This window comes from Thunnus maccoyii, chromosome 11, assembly GCF_910596095.1.
Source record: "Thunnus maccoyii chromosome 11, fThuMac1.1, whole genome shotgun sequence".
NCBI lineage: Eukaryota > Metazoa > Chordata > Actinopteri > Scombriformes > Scombridae > Thunnus > Thunnus maccoyii.
In genome coordinates this window covers 19824271-19846624 of record NC_056543.1, presented here as the reverse complement: position 1 = coordinate 19846624, position 22354 = coordinate 19824271, and the positions used below count along the sequence as shown (strand labels likewise).

Genomic DNA, 22354 nt, shown 5'->3' with positions numbered 1-22354 from the left:
GACATTAGTCTCCTTTATGTGGGGACAGATATTCATCCGCTCACTGTGGCCCTTGGCACATTGAGCAAGGTTTTTACTATAAAAGGAGAAACAAGGCTGTTGAAGAGTTATTTTGAAAGCAATGTGTGTGCACAACCACATCCTGCCCTGAGTGGGAGATGACATGAGCAACGAATGCACCGCAGAGAATACTGACTGCTATGAAAATGGGCCACTGCTCATCAAATATATTGCGATACACTATTTGAGGTAATGTGTTTAAATGTGTTTGAAAACTGCTGAGCTCTGACCAAAGTCTTTATAAAAGCCACATTTGAAAAGGCTGTGTGAAACAGCCATCGCCTAACTTAAAAAACTGATTAACTATTAGAAATAAATCTGGCCTCAAAGCTTCAATATCCATCATGCTCATCTATTTTGTGCCACATTTGACAATTTGGAAGGACATACAGTCGTATGTCCAAGTGATTACAATGTTGCATTGACTTTGTGCAGGTGCTTTCTTGTATGAAAGTGGAAATACATCAAACTGTGAAGAAACGATAATAATCAAGTGCCACATGATAGCGCAAGACAGAAAAACTATCATTCTACAACTTTCTGATATTGTTTATATTTCCTACATTCGGTGTCCAAAAGATGCTCATCTTGGGTTTTTCATTTTTGTGCTCATAGTTGTAATTTTATGGCTCTGTCCTCTTCGTGACCCAACAGAATCCTCCTGTAATCCAGGTAGATCTCACACGTCCAGGTGCTCCTCCTGGAACATCTGCTGCCCACAGATTACACAATGACAGGCTGCTGTTAAATGGGGTTGACACCAGTGCGACCTGGGAGACAGACCTTGGGGGATTGAGGCTGTCTGTAAGATCACCGAACACACACACACACACACACACACACACACACACACACACACACACACACACACACACACACACACACACACACACACACAATAAATGTAAAGCTTTGGCCTCAGCTGGACTACCCACCGTTTTCCTCTCATTAATAATGCAGCATCCAGACGCAGTTGTACCATGCTGTGAGGGTGACTTGATGGGGAAGCATCAGACGTCTCATGAGGGTTGATGTGTGGTTTCCAATTATTTATTAATGGGCTTGCCCGGTCAGAGACCATATAGTGGCCTGTTAAATCTGTTACTGTCTCAAACAAAGCTTTCATGCAAATTGCTCTGCTGCAGAGCTGAGGATGCTGCACTGAAGTACATTGGTTGCTTTGCCAGAGTTGTACCACATTCTTCTTGTATTAGAGGTGGTGACATAGCCTTCGTCTTCTGCATTAATGCTGACTTTTCAGTTCGGCCAGTCTAAGTGATGAACTACTACATTATTTTCTTGTGATTCCTCCTCCTTAGTGATCCTGACTAGATCCCACACACCACTAAACAACATTACATATAGATATTATCTAAAGATGTTTTTTTGTTTGTTTTTTACTTCCATTTCTTCAAATCTGTGGCGAGTGGAAGGGGAACTTCCCCTGTGTACTTCCTGCCACATGACTATATCTAAATCCATAACAGCCTCTTTTATTGAGCTCTTGTTCAGATAAGGTTGTGCTTTAAAATCTCCCTAAAGAAATATTACAACTTTACCATAAGTAAACCTTATACCTTCTAATAGTAGTTCTGGGATGAACCCTAAAAAGTCTGTATGTTTTTTTAGGTGTAATACAAAACTTGCAACTTCATGCATCTGTAGAATTGAAATTTGTGGACTATTTTCCACACTGCTATTATCAACATTACAATGAAAGGAACATGTTACTGTGACAATAAAGGTTCTTGTCAAAGTGATACGGATTTATACTGTAGCAGCAGTTTGCATGTCTTTGATGTCCGTAGGGGTTCAGATCGCCATTTAACCTTTTAAAGTGGCAAGACCCTAAAGGTCAGAATTTACTTTATTCTTCTTAACCGGGGAGGTTCATGCTGGGTATAATTACAAAACTATGCACCCTAGAAGAGAGCCTACATCACTTCAGTGCAGTGCTCATGTACACTGCATGCCTAACAGGATAAGGCATGCTGCAGTATCACTTTTAACTCTCACCGTGTCTGTGCACTAGAGCTTTAATGTGCCTGCTCTATTGTAGGGATTATAGGCTCCTGACAATACATTGAAACATGGCTGCTCTGTTATTACAGACTTGTGTGGTTATCAACAAAAGTCTATGAAAATGAAAACAACCAGATTTAATTTCCTGTTCCTAGTTAAAATTGGCTTTGTAGCTATTGCTGCAGGAAAACACAAAATACAGGGATATAAAAGTAAGTATTATTACTTATTATACTGTAAGGTATAACTGGACTATATGCACAGTATGTTTTGGTGTAACATGCAAGTCGTGGTTGGTTCATATTTGCATGTTACAGATCTGAGTAGACAGGAATGAGGCCTGCATGTTACACCTACAGGTTCCTCTGTCTCTGTGCACAGCATGAAGTGGAAACAGCTCGCGACAAAAGGAAGAGAGTAAATGTCATAAATAGCAGAAGTCGGAAGTTACAGTTCAAAAACTTTGAACTAGACTTTGTCTCAATGGCTTCCACAGGCCCATTTTGAGCTGCACACCAACACACACACACACACACACACACACACGCCTATCCAAGTGCTTATCCACATTAATTAAGGGGAGATTAAACCATTCTCAGACCAAATCTGGATGCCATAGCTTTATTCGCTTTGTTTCACAACAAGCTTTTTAGAATATTGCTGCCATGGGTGCAGAACTCATTAGATGTAACTGAAGTCTGTGTGCTTTCATGATATTATCACAAATATAAACATAGCTGCAAGCCTTTGCAAAGGATCAACATATAAATGCGTGCATTTGGCCAATAAACATTACATCTAGTTGAGACATGCTTTATCTGGCCTGGACTGTGGGAGCACTGATAGCTACAGTGAGCACATTCCTCAGACGGTTTTCATCACGTTGTCTGAATCCAGCACCAGGTTTAGGTGGGTTTCTGTTAGAGGAGCTATCTATTTTCAGTTCAGTTTACTCTAGATCATGGTGCTCACTGAAAAATGTAAGAAAAAAATCAAACCATTAAATTCATTAATACAGCTATCACCTGGAATACATACTTGTACATACTTTTACAATACAACACAAAAACAAAACACATACAACAGATACAAACAGACTATTGCAGTCTCACAAGTATAATATGTGCAGCTCTTGGTAGGCTTATGTCATGCTGTTCTCCAACAACTACAATCTGCACAAAATGTTCTGCATCACTGCCTGACATTTGCAATGCTGATGATCATGTGACAAGTATTGTAAAATATTAGCACACACAGAACATGACATCATTGTAAATCTCTGCATATGCTTCTTTTTTTAAATACTTTTTTTCTATATATGAACACAATACAGGAGCTTTATAACAGTCATTTACAGTAAAATTTACATATCAACATATACATGTATATTTTATGCTGCAGTACTTTATGTCATCTGTTAAAATTATTGACAAATCCCCCAAGTTTCTCCTCTCTATCTGAGAACTGCAGATTCAATGACGAGGACTCAGTTCAGAGGAATCTTCAGCTTTAATGAAACACGATGGTACTGTATGTTACTCCACCCGCACAGTTCATTGAACAGCAAAGTTTTGCTCATACAGTACAGCACTGCAGCTCTTTAACCACTTCCTGTTACATACCTTGACTCGGGAAACAGCCGAGCAACTAGGTTATGACAAATTCAAAAACAAGCAGCTCCTGTAACATACAACATGACTGTATATTGCATAAGGTGTGATATGAGATTTAACAGTCAGGGCATGATAACACTTGTTAATGTTTTTTTGCCATCTGAAGTGCTGTTGCCAGTATCCAATACACATACATTAAAAATTACATATAGAACATTATATATATTATGTAAATGCTCAAAAGAATATTATATATCATTTCAGAGAATTGCCATTTGTGTGCAGACAGACAAACATCACTCTGACTGTGTAAGTGGGAGGACGAGAAGTTGACACATAGTGGAGCTCTGAGGATTTGTCAAGAGCAGTATGATGATCTTGTTGAGACTTAACTGGATTATTAGTGGATGATGTACCAGTGCCCTGTCCTATTATTCATGGGAAATAACAGAAAGCTAACAAGCACAAAACAAAATGTAAAAACTAGTTGTTGTATTTTTCTCTGTAATTGTTTGAAGGCAGAGGTGTAACTAAACACACGGTGTACCGATCACTGCTGAAAATACTCTGAACCTCTTTTCTCAAGAAGAAGCCAGTTCATTTCCTGCAGAGCACACGACCCTAAGCATCTTGCAGTCTAAACTTGGGACTGTGACAAAGCATGAACCACATAAATGAATGTGGTAAATAAAGTTTTGGTCAAAAAAGACACCACACAAGAGACAGCCAGGCAAGATAAAAGCAGTAAAAATAGGAGAAGCTGTGGTATCATGTCATCTCTTAATTCATGTGACTATTGGCCTAATAACTGCGTGTCCCTGTAGAGGTCATTTATCTATATGGGGCTGTGAGACCGATGATGCCAAGTGAAAGGACTTCTTACTCAGCACCAGAAGGACAAACCCTGCAGCAAATTTCTACATATACACTTCTCTGTTTGCATTTTCTGAAATAAATTATAGGTTAAAGTCAAAGAAATGAAATTCCCCTCGGCTTGAACTAATGTTAAGAGAAAGATATTCAATGCAATATGCAGATTTATCACAGTAGTAATCACGTTTTTGCATAAAAACATACCCAAACCTGCACCACTTACTTTGCTGATACATATATCACTTAAAGGCTGGTCTCAAGCGCCTATTTCACTCTAAATCTTTCTGTCCCTCTCGGCTGTAGAGGTCAAATATTTTCCTCAACCGAACTGTCAAATACACAATTTGTAGGACAGCTTGTCTGAGGTCTGCACTTTCTCCCGATCTAAAACATCTACTTCTAGTGCTTACATCACATGATTACTACCACATAATCGCTGTGTCCCCCCTTTTCACACACGCACACTGGCATCTCACTTCACACTTACTCCTCTCGCTTCCTGTCTCTCTGACGCACATGATCATTGTCATTGTGCTAGCTTAAACCCTCACCTTGTTCTCAGTATTCTGAATGTGTGGTGTATAACATGTAACATAGTGAATTCTTCCTGCTACACATATATACACATATACTATAAGTACATGCAGACATTGGTGCTGAGGGCAGGGTTTGGGTTGCCAGGCTCTCAGCTGGTGGGCTACTGAGTGCACCAGGGTGACTCTTTTGCAGCTGAAAGGTTGCATGCACATGTCACATTGAATCACACTGCACTGCGTCTCCGTCAGTGCACTAAGGACACATCTGCCTGGTTAATTAAGTTTTAAAAATCTAGTCCAGCAAGCCAAAAAAAAGTAGTATGCTCTTTCTTCTTGGAATTAGGTTGCTCTTTGAGTAACTATTGCCATAACCTTTCTCACTTCCTAGTATATCGAGCTCTCTACTTTGAGCTTTGTGTTCACATCAAAGCTAGTCTTTTGTTGTGAATGAATCGAGAAATCAGTGTGTTTGCATAATTTAGCTGCAATGTACTACACAATATGTTCTCTACCAGAGTTACATAACTGGCAGTGTAGAGAAAGCTTTTGAACAAGATTTAGACTATAATTAAGGGAGATAACATTTACAGAAAATGTAATTGGTCAGGTAAACAAATAAATAAAATGTGATTTTTTTTTTCTTTTTTGATGGCTAGTCAAAGATCTCTAAAGTAGATGGGGTTGTGTTATAGAAATTTGAACTCTTGCCCTGGCTACAGCCCTGCCTGCAGGTTAGTTTCAACTTCCCCTTGTTCCTCCTCTTAAATGCAGTTTGTCTGTGTTTGGTATGTGCTGTCATAGTTTTCATGACCATTGAGCAGACTGGACAGCATTTTCAATAACCTTGCTGTTTTTTTTTTTTTGTTTATCTAACCAATACACTGCTGGCAGAAGCAGACTGCTGAGTGACAAAATGCTTTAACAGCTGACACATACTGCAAATTGGAGTTTTGATCATTAACTAGTGTCTGTGGTTATAATGGAGATACCCTGGGGGTATAATTAAATTGTTTGGCTGTCCCCATGTATGTTCTTATGCTTGTCTCATTGTATCTTATTACTGTAAGAAAACAACCCTCCCTCTGCTTTTAAACTGTTAAGAAAATGTGTGATGACGTGATGTGATTCACATTGTTGTCTGCTTCTCCCTCAGTCAGGGAGTTCTTATGTTTCACATAATGACCCACAAGCCCCTTGGGCTGCCAGCCTCGCTATGTAATTTTGTAGGACTAATACCATAAATGCAAAGTCCATTATCTACTAAGTAGGATTTTGCTGTTCATTAGTCTAAATACAAGTTAACAGCCTTTGGAGAATAAGAAACAGGTCAGGCAACTCTTTCTTTGTATTTACTTTACTTTACTTTATTTGTATTTATTTTATCAAAATCTGCACATGGGTAACTATTTCATTTTTATTTGATAGATAGATAGAATCTGCCACAAGTCTCAAGTGTAGCACAAGGCACATCTCTGGGAATTTCTTTGTCACACATGGCAACCATTATGGTGTGTCGCGGGATTGGCCAGCTCACACCCTCAGCTTTTGTGTCTACCTATCACACAATAGCAGCACTGCTTTTTCCCACCATCGGTATGATAATGAAGACAAAGATGAATTGTCCTTTCCTCGGTGCGCTCTGAATGAAGCACATAAAGACACTGAACCTCCCTCTACAGATGAATGAAGGTTTTTTGTCACAGCTGCAGCTTTTTTTATCATACTTATACATACTGGTGAAAATGAAGTATAATCCTTCTCATATGAATCAATCACATTGACAGATTTTATGATCTTCAATCATATTTAACATCACAAATCCATGCAAGTGATCTTTCTGCATTAGAACTATGGCGTCTGTATTACAGAAATTGATACTGTGGTTGAGATTTTAGGTATGTTTGACAATTTTCACTTTACTGATGATAACCTGCCATAATGCTGTTCTTCTGAATGTATCTAAATATTTGTGATCCAGTTTCATTGATAAAGACATTATGCCAGCGACTTAAAAGTTTAGTCTCTTTGTTCTGTCCGTTCACAAGTATGCATCAGGTGTTCCATTCGAGCACAACACAACACATTGGCTAACATATATACATTGTTCAACAACATTTGTGTGGTGAGGCAAACCTAAAAAATGCAAAGCTGTGCCTAAACTTGAAAAAAAACATGCTTTGACAGGTAGAACATTTTTCCCAGAGGGATCTGTCACTGTGAAGCAAACCAGCAGAAGATAGTTAACTGGGGAGTTGAGTTTCTCTTATTTTACTTCTCAAACCTGCTATTTTGATATTTGAACATGTTTTCCACGTTCCATGTTTTTGCAGTTTAAGTACAAATGTAACTGACAGGATAAAATCTTTAGGAATGTTACATTTATTGTAGGTAATGACATAGATGTACAGCGATAAAAGAACACTGTGTCAAGAGAGAGGTAGAGGCACAAGAAAATTTCTGAAATCATTCTCACTCGCACTGATTTACTGATTCAAGTCAACAATTTTTGACATATTGATGTTGCATGGACATCAATAGGCTACAGTGAAATAATTGGAATAACTGGATTTCGAGCATCAACACTGCAGTCTCTCTGATCATGTGAAAAAAAGGAAAGCTAAAATCTCCTGTCTGCTGCCATGGAAACAGAGAGCAAGAAAGATGGACCGAACATTCAGGTTTTCAGCTGAGCATGAGGGCTGATCAGACACACGGAGATGAGTTTCACCGTGCTGCAGCTAGCAGCTGTGAGATCCTGTCACTTCCTCCTGCATGTTATAATAATAATAACCTGTAGGAACAAGCCTTGTTTTGACCCTCAAGTGTTTCCTGTACAATAAAGACAATGTCAGGTTATGATGTTACATGAATTTGCTGCTAATATGTTGTTGTGTTTATTAAGTTTTACTGTATTTTGTGTATTGTGTGGGTTTTAAAATGAAATACTGATTGGCAATCCATTTATTTGCATTAGCAAAGCAGATTCTGATCAAGCCCTCCTTCTCACATCTTTTCACACCGTTTTTCACACGGTGACTCATTGTTTATAACAGCATATGATTATTTGGTTAATTTCATATCCATGTCATGCACACAGGATGATCAGCCCACAGGGGTTTACAAGGCAGATAACACTTAGTGTGTCTCATATGTTGAAACAGACTCCAGTGTCACACAAAGAACAGTGTTATTTAACCCCAGACTGCACCGATAACATCAGTCACATTCAGAATAGAACCCATCTTTTCTGAAATATAGCGACAGTCTTTCATACATCTTTAAAAAATGAACTGAGATAGATATTAATTAGCAAGTTTACCATCAAATCTTCCTTACACTATGTTTTATAGGCCAGGAAGATTTGATGTGATGCAGGAACCTGACATATGTGCATCTAGTAGTGCAGCGTGTTCATTGCTTTTTGTTTTTTTTGCCACACATCAATCTCATATTACCATCATGCATGTCACACCATAGACCTCTTTATAAGTTGCGTCTGAGTCACTGAGCCAAAACAGCAGTACAATGTGCCTGTTGATTTACAGTATAAGCCCCTTTTCGGGCTGCAGCAGTCCCGGTGTGGTGTTACTCTCAAAGCACATTATGTATGTAGTCATAGGCAGTCTCAGAGGCATCTGTGTTCTTCATAGTGGGCAGCAGTCAGCCCAAGACACAGTCCGTCCAGAGGGTGCCCGTCACAACACTGGCAGATGGCCTCTTAGTGCCTCAAGCCAAGTTCACCACAATCAACCCTTAGTGTCATTTCGGCGTCATTTGCATCCCTTTTCATGGATGGTCATCAGTTCTTGAGTGGGTAAACCCATACAAGCAACATCAGTAGAGATGAGGTAACCCTTGAGATGCCTTCACATTGTAAGGTTGTCAGGATTATTCTGTCTGCGGCTAGATTTGGGCAGTTCAACAAAGTGTGGCTAATGTGCTCCCAAAAGCACACATTGTAATAGGACACTGAGGAGCTGTTGTGTGGCCAGACTGCACATAAGGATGGTAGAGGACTTGGGGGGCGCTGGCATCACAGCTGTGTGTAGATTATGTGGCCTTTTGGTGCATCCTAAAAATACCAAATGAAAATAAACAAACATGTCCCCATTTTTCCCATACTAAAAATGAGGTTAAATGCAGCCACGTGGGAAAGAGGATGAATGTGAACTTGTGCCAATCCCTCAGCAGATCCTATTGTTGTTGTTACAGCACAGCTGCTATGGTCTATAGACACATTGCAGTTACGTAATCTCGCTCCCTCTCTCTCTTTCTCACCCCACATGAGATACAGCTGTCGTCCCTGAGCAGCAGAATGAGGTAGAGCAGGTTCTCTTTTTTTCTTCATTCAATAGTTAGTTTGTCTTTCTGTGACAGCCTCCAAATAGAGCAGCCTCCTCGGTGTTGTGTGCGCATTAAAAGAGGTGAACAAGGCCAAGGCTTTCGTTTATCTTAAAGCATGCTCAGACTCAATTCACTATACTGATCACGATCCTGAATAGGCACTTTTGCTGCCATTCTGTGTTCAATCATGTCTTCCTGTTGATAGCTGTTTGCATACTGATCCATCTTATAAGTGTGTAACATTTAGCAATATTTTTTCCTGTCAGAGTTTTGTTTTATTAAGCTTCGCAGCAAAAACCTCTTGGGAAAACAGAAGCTGAACTCATGAATCCGCAGTGTCACCTGATAGTTTAAGCTATAGTGCTTCTGACTTTTATGAGCACACATGGCCTTAGGGCAGCTTGCTACAGTCAGCCTCAACAAAAAGATCAGGTACAGCCTGTGTGATCAGGGCATCAGGGGACAATTCTCAATTCAGCGCTATCTTTTCTATTCATGCTTTTATAACCTGCCTTATATGGTCACTGCGTTTATTTTATAGCGATACTGCACGTTGCAGCTGCTGATTCTAATCTAACTAGACATCAAGTCAATCAGTTGATCCATTTATCTGACACAGTATGACTGAAACTGAGACACACACACACTACTCCACCCTAATCCTATACCTGAGATTCATTCGATGTGACCTGTCTTGGCAGGCAGGGGAGATTCTCTGAATTACGTCTAAAGCAGCCTTGCAGTGGGAAGCTGCTGTAGCTACAGTTGGAGGCAGTGTGGGGAGGGACTAGGGATGTGTTCCTGCTCAGGGCTGGGCTGAACATGGACCTGGAACAGCTGCAAGAAATATTTGAGTGTAATACACAAGGCTGGTTGAACTTTAAACGAGGGTGGGGTGGGAAAGCTCCCCCCACCCTCCTATAAGCATTAGACTAATGAAGTTTGCCTCAGGAATCAAAGTTAAACAAAGCATTAAGTCTTGAAGTTTCCAGAATTTGTTCAGCTATACTCTTTCCAGGATGTTGATGTGTTTGATATTCACTTAGATATTGACAGAGAATCAGCATATTTCTACAAAACACTTTCTAATCTGAAGGATTGTTTCTTTGGTAAGTCTTCTACATTCTGAATGTGCATTGATGTATAGTTCAATTGGAAAAGTCACATTTCCCTTTAAATTTCAATCCAATTACATTTTCATTTTTAAACTCAAATTCAACATCCAGTGCTAAACCTCCAGCTTTTGGCTGTGGACGCATTGTTAACAGCAGTTGTTCAAGCTTTAGTTGTGAAGCCTAGTGCTTTTTGGGTCAGATTGTAACTATATGTGCAAGAAGCAACACTTAAGTGCTCTCAAGCTGTTAGAGTGAGATTTTATTCTCAAGTGGTTCCTAATGCCCAGGGTGGGTGGGGCACAAGATGTGCTAAATACCCAATCCTACAATGTAAAGCCAAAGACACATTGACAATTTACATTTTTTTTATTTTGCATATTTAACAAACTTGTGCATTCCAGATTTACAAAAGAAACACAGCTTGCTTTGTGAGCATTCACAAGTGGCCAGAGTAGGGCAACAAGTCAGAGTGAAGGTCCTTCAAGTTGTTTCATGGTACGCCTGCTCTTCAACTCCACAGCAACAGATGACCAGGAACCCATGCTGACGTCAAACCATTCTTTACTGTACAAAAGGGGTGTATAGCGAGTGATCAAGTGGTGGCTGTACAGCCATTGTTTTGTCAATTACTGCAACTTGAATTCATGTTTGAACAGGAAGAAAAAAAAAAAAAAAAAAAAAAAAAGGCAAGGCTTGTGGAATGTATGGTGTGCAGGAGGCCTGGTCTTCATGATGTCGACTTCTCCTGTTCAATGGCTGCAAAAGAAAGATTTGCTTAACATTTCAGCACTTTGAACAATAAATATTCTCATCTCATTCGCAGGAACACCTACTTTCTTTGGTTGGCAACGTGTTTTTCTCTTGAGTCTCCGTCTTCTTCAGCTTGGTCTTGTCGAAGGTTGTGACTTCTGTGATGTCTGGTTTGTCAGCCATGTTTCCAGAGGCTCTAAAAACAGCCAAGAAACCTTAGTAATTATGCTTCAGTCAGAACACACCTGAACATGCAGGCAGCTAATTAAGACGGATGAATTAGCAGCTTGATAATCATTTATATAATCTGTTTTACTGTGCAAAATGACAAACTTGGGCTGAGACCAATAATGAAATATATGCACTAATAAAATACAGATACAGCGCGTGTGCATTTGTGATTTGAGAAAAGCTTTGTGTCAGTCAGAGAGCATGTGCAGCTGAGGGACCACCGCCCTTTGAAGCAATTTAGACGTGCAGACTGCCTTCAACCATGGCAAACCCCCTCTGAACAATAAACCTACGACTCTGAAAAAAGGTAGGGCAAATATAGCTGCATCTTTAGGTTAAACATGTCGAGACAAATATATTATCTACTTAACTGACACAGCATGTAGTGTTTGTTTGGCTTCATAGACAACGCCACAATGTCACGTTACGCCCTTCGTAAAGCATTTCATCTTTTCTTGTAACATTTTTTTAATTAGGTCAGACATTCCGCATTTTCTGGGTATAACTGACATATCATGGACATCGTTTAATGAGCCAGGACATTGTGAAACGACGAGAGGGAACGTAATAAACTCGTAAACCGTGACTACAACAGTCAACACAAACGCTAAAATAACAGAAGGCTAAAAAAATACATGTACTCAGTCAAATAGCCATGAAAATACACTCACCAGGATTTACTCAGAGAAGATTCAGGACACACGTCGGGCTGTGGAGGAGCAGAGTGATGTACACAGGCTCGAGCTGACAATAAATACTGCGCAGTATGCAAATAATCCTCTGACGTCACGTCCAGTGTTCCTAAATCCTGTTTTCTACAAATATGTTTCTGCTTTAGGAGTCATAAAAATATGAAAAACAAAACACTGGATTTACCTTAACCATATTGCAATGTTTGCAAAACCTATTCATTTGATTTGAGCAAAAAATAACTGCGTTTACGACCCGCTGCATCATATCAGGTGAGTGAGTCTTACTCATTTTCTCCTCTTTACTGGAAGCCGTGTTTATCATCGCAGCTTTTCAGTGTGTTTGCTCATGCCAAAAAGCGAGCAAAATATCGCTCTGACTGATTAATGAGTGAGACAGTTGGTTTCAGGATTAATTTGCACTCTGTGAACCATTAGAAATCTATCGGTGCTGACACCATGCGGGCATATGAAGCAATAACCAGGGCGTAATGCAACGGGAAAGTGTAGGGCAGTAGTTCTCAACCTTTTTGGTGTCAAGGACCCCCCAAACTGACACATATTCAGCCGCGGACCCGTATTTGATAAAACGTAGTCTTAGGGATCCCCATTTGATCAGATTTATTTATTCCATAACTGTCTATACTGTAGATTGGCAGATTAACAGTGAAGAATGTGAAACCTATGAACAGAATAGTCATTCTTACACATATTCACACTGGGCTAAATTCCAGTCAATTAAATAATAGTGAAATTAAAATATTCCCCATTTTTCTGGGGACTCTAGAACTGCTCAGGGACCCCTGGGGCTCCCTGGACCCCAGGTTGAAAACCACTGCCGTAGGGGTATATATTATTCCAGTGTGGTTTCAGGATTTACATCATTTCTGAGAGTTTTGGTCTGTAAATCTTGACAGTTTTTTTTTAATTCTTCTTCAGCAAACACTTGAAATGAAGGATCATGCTGTGTATTTCCTTCCTATAAGGTAAATGGCCCTTTCTTTAGTTTAACTAGTGGCCTTAAACATATTTTCTAGGTTAAATGGACACAGACTGAAACATTTACATCAAGAAAATGGCACAGATTTTATTCATGTACTGTAATATTGACACACAAATTACCAAAGATTCATCATTGTAACTGTATCAGCAAAAATTATGAAATAATGTCTTTAGTTGTCTTCCATTGAGTCCCAGGCAGAGAAAGATCAATGTTGAAATAGAACATTCAAAACAAGCTCAAGTTATAAATTATTCCCACACAGTTGTCATTGATCTTTATCCTGCTTCACCTGTTGAAGTACTTTGAGTAGGTCTTGTTGTATATCACCTGATTGTCTACTCTAACAACATTTCTCAGGTTTTGCCAAAACCAGGGCTCTGCGGCTGCTGTTCTTGGCCACTCCACAATGCTTTTCCCACACAATCTCCTCCTTAGGCGCAGGAAGTGAGAGTGCTGCAGCACAGGCTCCAGCATCAGCAGCACGATCACATCCACATTTTCATCAAGCAGTCTTTGATGGGCCAGATACATTGCCAACTTGAAAACTCCAGTCTTAACGTAGCCCTCCGTTAAGACAAACAGGGTCTTGCGACTGTAGCGGATGCTCTGAGTGAGGTTGTCTACCAGTGGGACTCCGGGAGGCCAATCCCTCTCCTCCAGACACAGAGGAAGATGCTTCTCTCCTTCCTCTTCCAGTTTCACCCGCAGATTCCTCATCACCCACTCAGACACATGTGTGTCTCTGGTGTCATAAGTCACAAACACATCATAAGCACTGTCTGGTGAGTCCAAGGGACTGTATCCCTTCAGTTTAGCTTTCACATAATGTAGGACATAAGAAGCATCCCAGTAAAATAAATGAGCAACTGTTGCCACAGACATGAAAACAATAATGAAGGAACTTGTGAGAATGTAGATCAAGAATGCCTGACTGTCATTTACACACTGGTTGATGTCAAAGTATATCAGTGCTAGACCCCTCTTGTTTTCTGGTGTGACACATGCTACATCAGTGGTTAGTCTCGGGATCTTTACATCGCTGTTTTCAATCCACAGAATGAAATCTAATGAATCACAGGTACATTGAAATGGGTTTCTCCACAAAAGCAAAGTTTGAATGTGACTCTCAGGTCCTGGCTGGAAGGTGGATTGATTTATGACAGTCAGTTTGTTGTAGCTAAGGCTAAGTGTCTGAAGGCTTTTCGCACCACTTAAAAAGCCATCGTCCAAGTGGAAAATTTGATTATGACTCAGGTCGAGGAAAGTCAAAGTGTGCGTGGCGTTTGAGTTCATACCTGTCACGTTAGATAAAGCATTGAAGCTCAGATCTAAAATTTGAAGTTGACAGAAACCCTCCAGTTTGTCCCATTTAAAATCAGTAAGAGAGTTATGACTTATGCGAAGTAATGTGAGGTTACGTGGCAAAAATTCGTAAACATTTTCTGGAATCTTTACAATGTTGTTGCGGGATATATCTAAAATTGTCAAATTGGTAAGATTAGCGAAAAGTGCTTTATATGAGCCATCCCTTTCTTTCCAAAGAGTCCCAAGGTTATTATTTTCAAACTGAAGTTCTGCTAATGATCTGCTGTGCATTTCTTTTGTCGATAATGTGGAAATGGAGTTGTGGCTCATATTCAGCACTCTCAGAACAGGCAGGTTTTTTAAAAAATTTAAATTATTTGTTATCCCATACGCCTTAAAGTAGTGAGGATTGTGACTGAGGTCTAGCACTTGCAGTTTCTTTAGTTCGTTGAAGGCGTGGTCGTAGGCTAGATCAATCTTATTGTATGACAGGTCCAGGTATGTCAGATTAGGCAGTGAGGAGAATTCTGTTCCATTAAGTGCTGCTGAAAATCCATTTCCCGAGAGGTTGAGACATGCAATGTTTCCATAACCATAAAACTGCTCTGGAGAAATGAAGAACAGATTATTTGAACTGAGAATTAGCACCCGTCCAGAGTCAAAACACTCTTTCTTGATGAGACTGCGTGATATCTCATAAGAAAAGTCTTTTGGATGGGGTTTTAAGAGTGGTGGAACAGAATGGTCCGGCCTCTGATTGTATCCGTCACTTGGAGGTGGGGGTCTTGTCGACGGAGTGGGATACAGCCTGTTTTCTGCTAGGTATATCATTTTCAGGTTGGAGAATTGGCTGAATATGGTGGAGTCAGACATGAAAATGAAATTAGTCCCCAGATTGAGCGCAGACAGATTTTTGAGCTTGTACAAAGGTCTGAGTGTTCCTGGTCCAATTTGCTTAAAGACCAAACCCTCCAGATGCAAAGTTCTAAGCGACTTTAGATTTGAAAATTCTTGAGAAAGATTTAATGTTTGAGGGTATATCTTGAGTGCATAGTTGAAAGAGAGATCAATTTTTTCTAGCCTGGGAAGGTATTTTAGAAATGTCGCCTCCTCAGTTATTGGTTTTTGTAAGAAGTTAAATGAGAGGAACAATTGTTTAAGGCAGCTCAGGCTCTCAAACCAGGAGGCATTCAGGTAGGTCAGTGAGTTTCCTCCCAGGTGCAGTATCTCAAGCTGTGTTAGATCATGAAATGCATTAGGATGGATGCTAAGAGAAATGTTTGGGCAGGGAACACAGGGATATGGAGCATTTTGACATCTTGGACAGTTCCCTTGTATTTTTAGGGCTTTTAAATCATGTAGCCCACGGAAATCATCTTCAGATATGTACTGTATTTGGTTAGAACCCAGCTTTATCATGTGTAATGAGTGGGGTAATCCTTTGGGAACTCGGGTTAAGTTGTTGAAGGACAAGTCCAGAGCCTGCAATTTGGTCATAACTGCAAAACTGTCTTCTACAATAATGACAGATTTCCCACAGGGATTCCAGCTGTAGCAGTTTTTGGATAACCATAGTTTTGTCACGTTTGTTAAGCCGGCAAGGCTCATGTTATCCAACATAATCTTGTTATTGTTTAGTTCAAGGACTTCCAAAGTGAGAGGGAGATTGCGAGGAACTTCTCTCAGACAATTGCCACTCAATCTCAGTTCACGCAGTTTTGTCAGATTTTTGAAAGCATCCGCATCAATGGTCATTCCTTTGTTCTTGTTTGCCCAGGCGAGATTGAGAAAAGTGAGATTCATGAGATTAGAAAATGCATTAACTGAAATATTTTTGATGCCATTTTCTGATAAGTTGAGCTCTGTAGCATTACTGGTTATCCCATAAGGTACCCTATGCAGACGACGGCCTTTACAGTCAAATACGATCTTTGAGGTATTGTAGGCTGTGACATCACAAGGGAACTTCCGTGACATCCATGCAGGTTTACAAGCAGCATGCTGGATCTCATAATGGCAACACAGACAGAGCAGCAGCCAGTGCACCCAACATGTGAAACCCTGTAAATAAACAATACAATTAGTCAAATGGAGTAACTTGTAATACAGGATGTCGTAAATTTTGTGTTATATTAAGCTTGGAAAATTTATTTTCAGAAAGGTATCAACTGTATCCAGCAGGTGGCAGTAGTATGTAAGTTAAATGACACTCAACTAGGATAACTGCCCTATTTTCCATGTTACACTCTTAACATTCAGTTTCTCCTTTATTTCACCATAAGTAGCTGTAAGGTATTCAAATGATTTTACTCATATATATACATATGATTTGGGTTTGAACAATGTTTCACTTGTCTGCCTGACAGAATTAATTCAATCTAATATATTCAATTCAATTCAATATATATGTGTGTGTGTGTGTGTGTGTGTGTATGTATATATATATATATATATATATATATATATATATATATATATATATATAAATACAATTAGAATAACTAACTATTAGAAGAATTAACTGTTGCTCTCTAAAAGTGGAAGGTAATTCTAAAAGAACAAAGAGGATGTGAGTTAATATTTTCCACACATTCATGTTTAAACTTTTAATGTATTTATTTCAGTTATTTACTGTAGAACACTCCATTATTAAAAATGAAAAACAGTGGAAGGTATGTGAACACTCTTTAGAGTAAAATAAATGTGTACAGAGTTAGACCATGTATTATCTATAGGAATGCACCCACCTAACTTTTCTCTGCCAATACCTATTACGAAACCTCAACTCAGAGTATCTGCCAATCAGATACTGGTGATTTCTTATCCCGAATTTAAAATTTATGTGCTTCATTAAGGTAACTTGGTGCCATGGATTGCTTCTGTGTGCAATGACAGAAGGAACTGCAACTGATAGCTGAAACATTGAATTTGAATTTTATCAAAAAAAAAAAAAAGCATATCGGTCACATCTGGCCAATACCTGATTCACTTAACACAGTCAGTATCAGAGCCAATGCCGTGCATTGGATTGTTGCGTCCCTAATTATCTAGTGCTATAGAGTTCTTAGCACAAGCATTATCTTTATGAAAAATTAAATATTATGATGCAGAAACATACATTTTCTAAAAACTAACGATGATGTGCTCTAAAAACATTCATCAGTAAGATAAATCAAAATATTTCAACACATTTTCTGTAGACAAATCTGTTCCCTGCTATACATAAAGCCAAGCTTCAAAAAGTACAGAGAAAACTTAATCAATGAAACTCACCATTGTGCATGCAGCTACTATATTGATGCCTTATAATCCTTGAATGACAAGAGGTGATGTGCTGGCACTTTTCAATTTTAAAGATGAACTATTTGTAAAAATGAAGCCTGTTTTCATTTTTCAGTGCACACAAGTAATCACAAGTCAGTATAGCTTACAGGACTAAAACTCTAAATGTTCTTCATCTTCAATATATAACATGCTTAAAAATACCCCTGTCACTATAGTCACACATTAAAACAACGAACTGACTGGTTCCTGCAACAAGGTTCTGGGAAGTAGCATGTGAATTGAAGAAGTACATTGAGTTTCATTTCCCTTTTTGATAAAACGTTGTTAGTTTCTCTGCCATCTCAAAATGACAAAATTAATATTAAAATCCTCTGTTTTTTTTAAAAAAGCACACAATTAGTCATTAATATCACAATCATTTTCATAATCTTACTCGTAAAGGGTGAGATATTTAAACATGGTAATGCATTTACAGAAATACATTCAGAAGAATCTACAATTTAAGAGGGAACCAAGTATTACACTGTCACCAATAAATGGCATTACAGCGTCTCTTTGAAGAGATTGTTGTATTGTTTGTGGCTTTCGGTTGCTAATACACTTCTCAGTGTGAACCAGAAGTATGGCTGGGCTTGAGGATTTGTTGGCCACTCCAGGAGAGACCTTTTATACAGTCTCTTCCTTAATCTCAGGTACTTTGAATTGCAAGGCACTTTCTCCAAGAAGATCAATATGATGACATCATTTTTTTCATCCATCAGCCTTTGGTGGGCCATGTAGAAAGCTGTCTTGAAATTCCCACTTTTAATATATTTGTTGGTGAGAACGAACACTGTCCTCTTGCTCCTATGGATGCTCTGGGAGAGGTTGTCGATCAGGGGACACCCGGGGATCCAGTCTCGTTCCTCCAGACACAGTGTCAGGAGACGGTCTCCACGGTCCTCCAGGTGGACGCACATTTCCTTCATCACCCACTCTGACACTGCAGGATCTTGTGTGTCGTATATCACAAAGGCATCGTAGACTTCACTCTGGGACTGCAGGCGGCTATAGCCCTTGAGCTTGGCCCGGCAGAAGTGATAGATGTACCAGACGTCCCACAGGAAGAGATGGCTGGAGATGGACAGGGTGAGGAAGCTGAGGATGAGGGAAGTCATTAGGGTGTAGAGGATGATTGACAAGTAGCTGTGCTGGCAGGCCAGCAGGTCCACTGAGATCACTGGATGACCTCTTTGTGCCCCTGGATCAGCACAGGTGACGTCTGTGGCCAGTCTGGGGATGGTCACGGTGGTCCTGTTGAGCCATGTGACAAACCAAGTGGCATTGCACGTGCACAGGAATCTATTGTTGTGCAAAAGCAGCATATCCATCTGATTAACAACATCATCTGGAAAGCTCGATTTTTCAATGTGCTCTATGCGATTAAAACTAAGATCCAAGTATTTTAAGTTGTGGGCATCCTTGAGAAAATCTGGCGTGAGTTTTAGGATTTTGTTTTTATGTAAAATGAGCTTCTTGAGAGATTTGGTACAGCTTGACAGCATGCGCGGAACAGCAATTAAGTTGTTTCCACTAAGATCTAAGACTTGCAAAGAACGTAGAAGTTGCAGTTTCTGCCAAGGAAAGGATTCTGAATTTAGTTTGTTGTTTTTGATGTAGAGGTCAGACAGCTTGTCTGGTAGACCACTGATTACTTCATCTTGAATAAAATTGAGGTTGTTATGTGAGATGTCGAGGACAGTCAGATTAAGCAGTTTCTTGAAATAATTGAAATATCTGGTGTCACCATCTCTCCACAATATATCTAACCGGTTATCTCTGAATTCCAGCCTCTCCAAAGATTGACTCTCCATCTCTGTGTTAGTGGAGGTCGAGATCTTGTTGTGGTTCATAAGCAGTACCTTGAGATTTTTTAAATTTCTAGTGAAATTAAGCATGTGAGTCAGGCCCTCGGATTCAAAATAGTGGTTGTTGTTACTTATATCTAAGATGACCAGATTTTTCAGTTCTTGAAATGCAGTGGGGTAGAGCAGGTCAAGGCGATTTGATGAGAAGTCTAGATATTGTAAATTAGTCAGATAGGTAAATTCAGAGCCATTCAGACTTTGGCTCATTGCATTTCCAGACAGATTAAGGCATCTCAGCTCTCTAAGATTTAAAAATCTCGAATGCAAGAAGAAAATGTTGTTCCTGCTTACATCCAGGGTTTTGCCAAACTGACTGCATTCTTTGTTGACAAAGGATGTAACAACTCCAAGTTCTTTATCTTTGTATTTGCAGCTGCGAGCATATTCATCATATCTGAAGTAATGAATCTCTCTCACTTCTTTATTTTGGTACTGAGTTGCTGCCGACATGGGAGACCAGAGCAAGGGCTCTCCTCCAGAGAAACCAACCGTGTCTTGCCCGTCAGAGGGGGAAGATATTTTGTTGTCAGATAGACATATTATTTTAAAGCTTTTCAATTCCATTAGGATGCTAAGGTTTGTCATTTTGATGAAGTTTGTGCCCAAATCTAAAACTTCCAAGTTTTGTAAAGGTTTTAAAGGAGCAATGCTCTCTGCTTTTAGTTGCTGAAACACAAAGCCCTTTAATCTGAGAATTTTAAGGGATACTAGGGAGGAAAAACTGCAGCTCAGTCTCAGTGTTTGAGGGTATCTCTGAAGCTCATAGTTAAATGAAAGGTCCAGTTCTTCCAGTTTGCCCAGGAATTTTGGGAAGGTGGTGACTCCTATCTCTCTTGCTAAAAAGTTTGATGATAGGTCAAGTACTCTCAGCTCTGTTGTGCTGGTAAACCATTCAGACGGCACCTGTGTTAGAGAGTTACTGTGCAGGCGCAACGTCTTTAGTTTTGTCAACATTTTAAAAGCTGTCTTGCTGATTTGTAATGGCAAATTATTTGGGCATGGCTTGCATGGGAAAGGGGCATTGTAACACCGAGGACAGTTTCCGCTGATATCTAGAATCTCTAAGTTAGTTAAGTTTTTGAAATCCTTCTCGGTGACCTTTTCAATGTTATTATTGTAGAGATACAGCTCCTTCAGACTTGTGGGTAGCTGATGTGGAATAAAGGATAAGTTATTTGACTTAAGAGATAACAAAGTTAAATTATTAAGCTGTAAGAATGCACCATCCTCTATAGCGTAGGACTCATTGCATGGGTTACGATAATAACAATTTTGACCGAGGTAAAGCATCTCAACATTTCTGATGTTGGAGAGGTTTGCTTTTAAAATTTTATAAATGTGATTCACTTCCAAGCTAAGCAGCATCAGATTTGATGGCAGCCCTTTAGGTATCTCGTAGAGCTGGTTTCCATCTAAATACAGTGCTCGTAGATTCCTCAGGCTGGTAAAGGTATTTTCCTCTATTGTCACACTCTTTTTGCACATGCGGTCCTTGGGGCCAATTTTGATGGGCACACAGTTGCATCTCATGTCAATCTCAGTCAGGTTCTCCAGACCATGAAAGGAGGTGGAATTTAATTTAGGAATATGGTTGATGGTGAGCGTCAGATTGGTGGTATCTCTTGGGATGCCACGAGGGACATCTTTGAGGCTCCTTTCCGTGCAGTCCACCTTCACCACGCTCCCGTTGTTGGCCTCACTAACGTCACATGGCAGAGTTTTTGGGTACGAAATGTTAGCCGTTGATATGAAGGGACAACACCACAGGCCTAGCAGTACCACATGCATCTGCACAGAAACACAAGCAGCTCTCTGAGAAATGTGTGCAAGAGGAAACATACATAATACACATAGCAAGCATTCAACAGGACATTCAGTATTGAGAATAACATGCTAAAAAACATTTTGAGCAATGCATGGCTTTCGCAGGATTTCATAACACAACTAGGAACTGGGGGAGGTAGCGTTTCATTTTCCATTTCTCCATGAAGATTACATCACTTCTGACTAAAGCCAACCTGCTGTTCCACCACTTATGAAATCGATACAGTATATAAGTAATACTGTACAGTATATGAACGAACATAAATGACACTCACCAGGTGGAAGAACATTGTTCACGTGAGAGATTGAAAAGATGTCCGGCTGTGTTTTCTGTTGTCAAGTTGGATCGAGCACTGAAAGCAATCTAACGTTGTATCAGTTCGAAGGTGTTGCATTTGGTGATGAGATGAAAGTAACAGGTGGATGTGCTAGCCCAGTGTGTGTATAATTAGACAGTATCACTTCCCTATTGTCACAAACCAAACAATCTTCCATCTTTCGCAATTTCTCTTTGACAATGATTGACTGATTGCTGTTTGTTATATAATGGTGCCAACATGTGCTTAGTGCTAAGATAAATATGGAGAGGGTTTTTTTTTAGTATATAAGGATTGAGGATAATACAGTATGGTATAATTGCACAGCTGGAGGGGTTGTGGGTTATTCAGTGGCCAAAACCAGTGGAAAGAGCTGTTTCATTTCTGATTATCCTGCAGAGGAAAGTGAAACCCATGCTTGAGTCTAGGCTTACCAGCTTACATGGTAAACATGCTATTTTGGCACCAAGCAGAATCCTC

General features: G+C 39.7%; 3 protein-coding genes and 1 long non-coding RNA gene across 4 annotated transcripts; 1 reads left to right on the top strand and 3 right to left on the bottom strand.

Moving 5' to 3' along the window:
- Positions 1–10910: 10910 nt before the first annotated feature.
- tmsb4x (thymosin beta 4 X-linked) lies at positions 10911–12316 on the bottom strand. Its single transcript, XM_042425592.1, has 3 exons — positions 12216–12316; positions 11397–11509; positions 10911–11319 (listed from the first exon to the last, which is right to left on the bottom strand). The coding sequence occupies exons 2-3, from the start codon at positions 11494–11496 to the stop codon at positions 11291–11293; spliced, it is 129 nt and encodes a 42-aa protein (XP_042281526.1). The 5' UTR covers positions 11497–11509; positions 12216–12316; the 3' UTR covers positions 10911–11290.
- A 101-nt stretch (positions 12317–12417) lies between these two features.
- On the top strand, positions 12418–13685 carry LOC121906639. The gene is made up of 3 exons (XR_006098700.1): positions 12418–12506; positions 13173–13219; positions 13594–13685. It is a non-coding gene; the product is annotated as an uncharacterized LOC121906639 (long non-coding RNA).
- Positions 13301–17887, bottom strand: LOC121906634 (toll-like receptor 8). The gene is made up of 2 exons (XM_042425588.1): positions 17815–17887; positions 13301–16602 (listed from the first exon to the last, which is right to left on the bottom strand). The coding sequence occupies exons 1-2, from the start codon at positions 17815–17817 to the stop codon at positions 13522–13524; spliced, it is 3084 nt and encodes a 1027-aa protein (XP_042281522.1). The 5' UTR covers positions 17818–17887; the 3' UTR covers positions 13301–13521.
- A 481-nt stretch (positions 17888–18368) lies between these two features.
- On the bottom strand, positions 18369–21917 carry tlr7 (toll-like receptor 7). The gene is made up of 2 exons (XM_042425587.1): positions 21833–21917; positions 18369–21521 (listed from the first exon to the last, which is right to left on the bottom strand). The coding sequence occupies exons 1-2, from the start codon at positions 21845–21847 to the stop codon at positions 18369–18371; spliced, it is 3168 nt and encodes a 1055-aa protein (XP_042281521.1). The 5' UTR covers positions 21848–21917.
- Positions 21918–22354: the final 437 nt, after the last annotated feature.

Excerpts from the sequence above, each read along its gene's own strand:
- tmsb4x (XM_042425592.1), bottom strand. The coding sequence starts at position 11,496 with ATGGCTGACAAACCAGACATCACAGAAGTCACAACCTTCGACAAGACC. Across the intron at positions 11,320-11,396 it reads CACGTTGCCAACCAAAGAAA|CCATTGAACAGGAGAAGTCG; the intron begins GTAGGTGTTCCT and ends TTTCTTTTGCAG.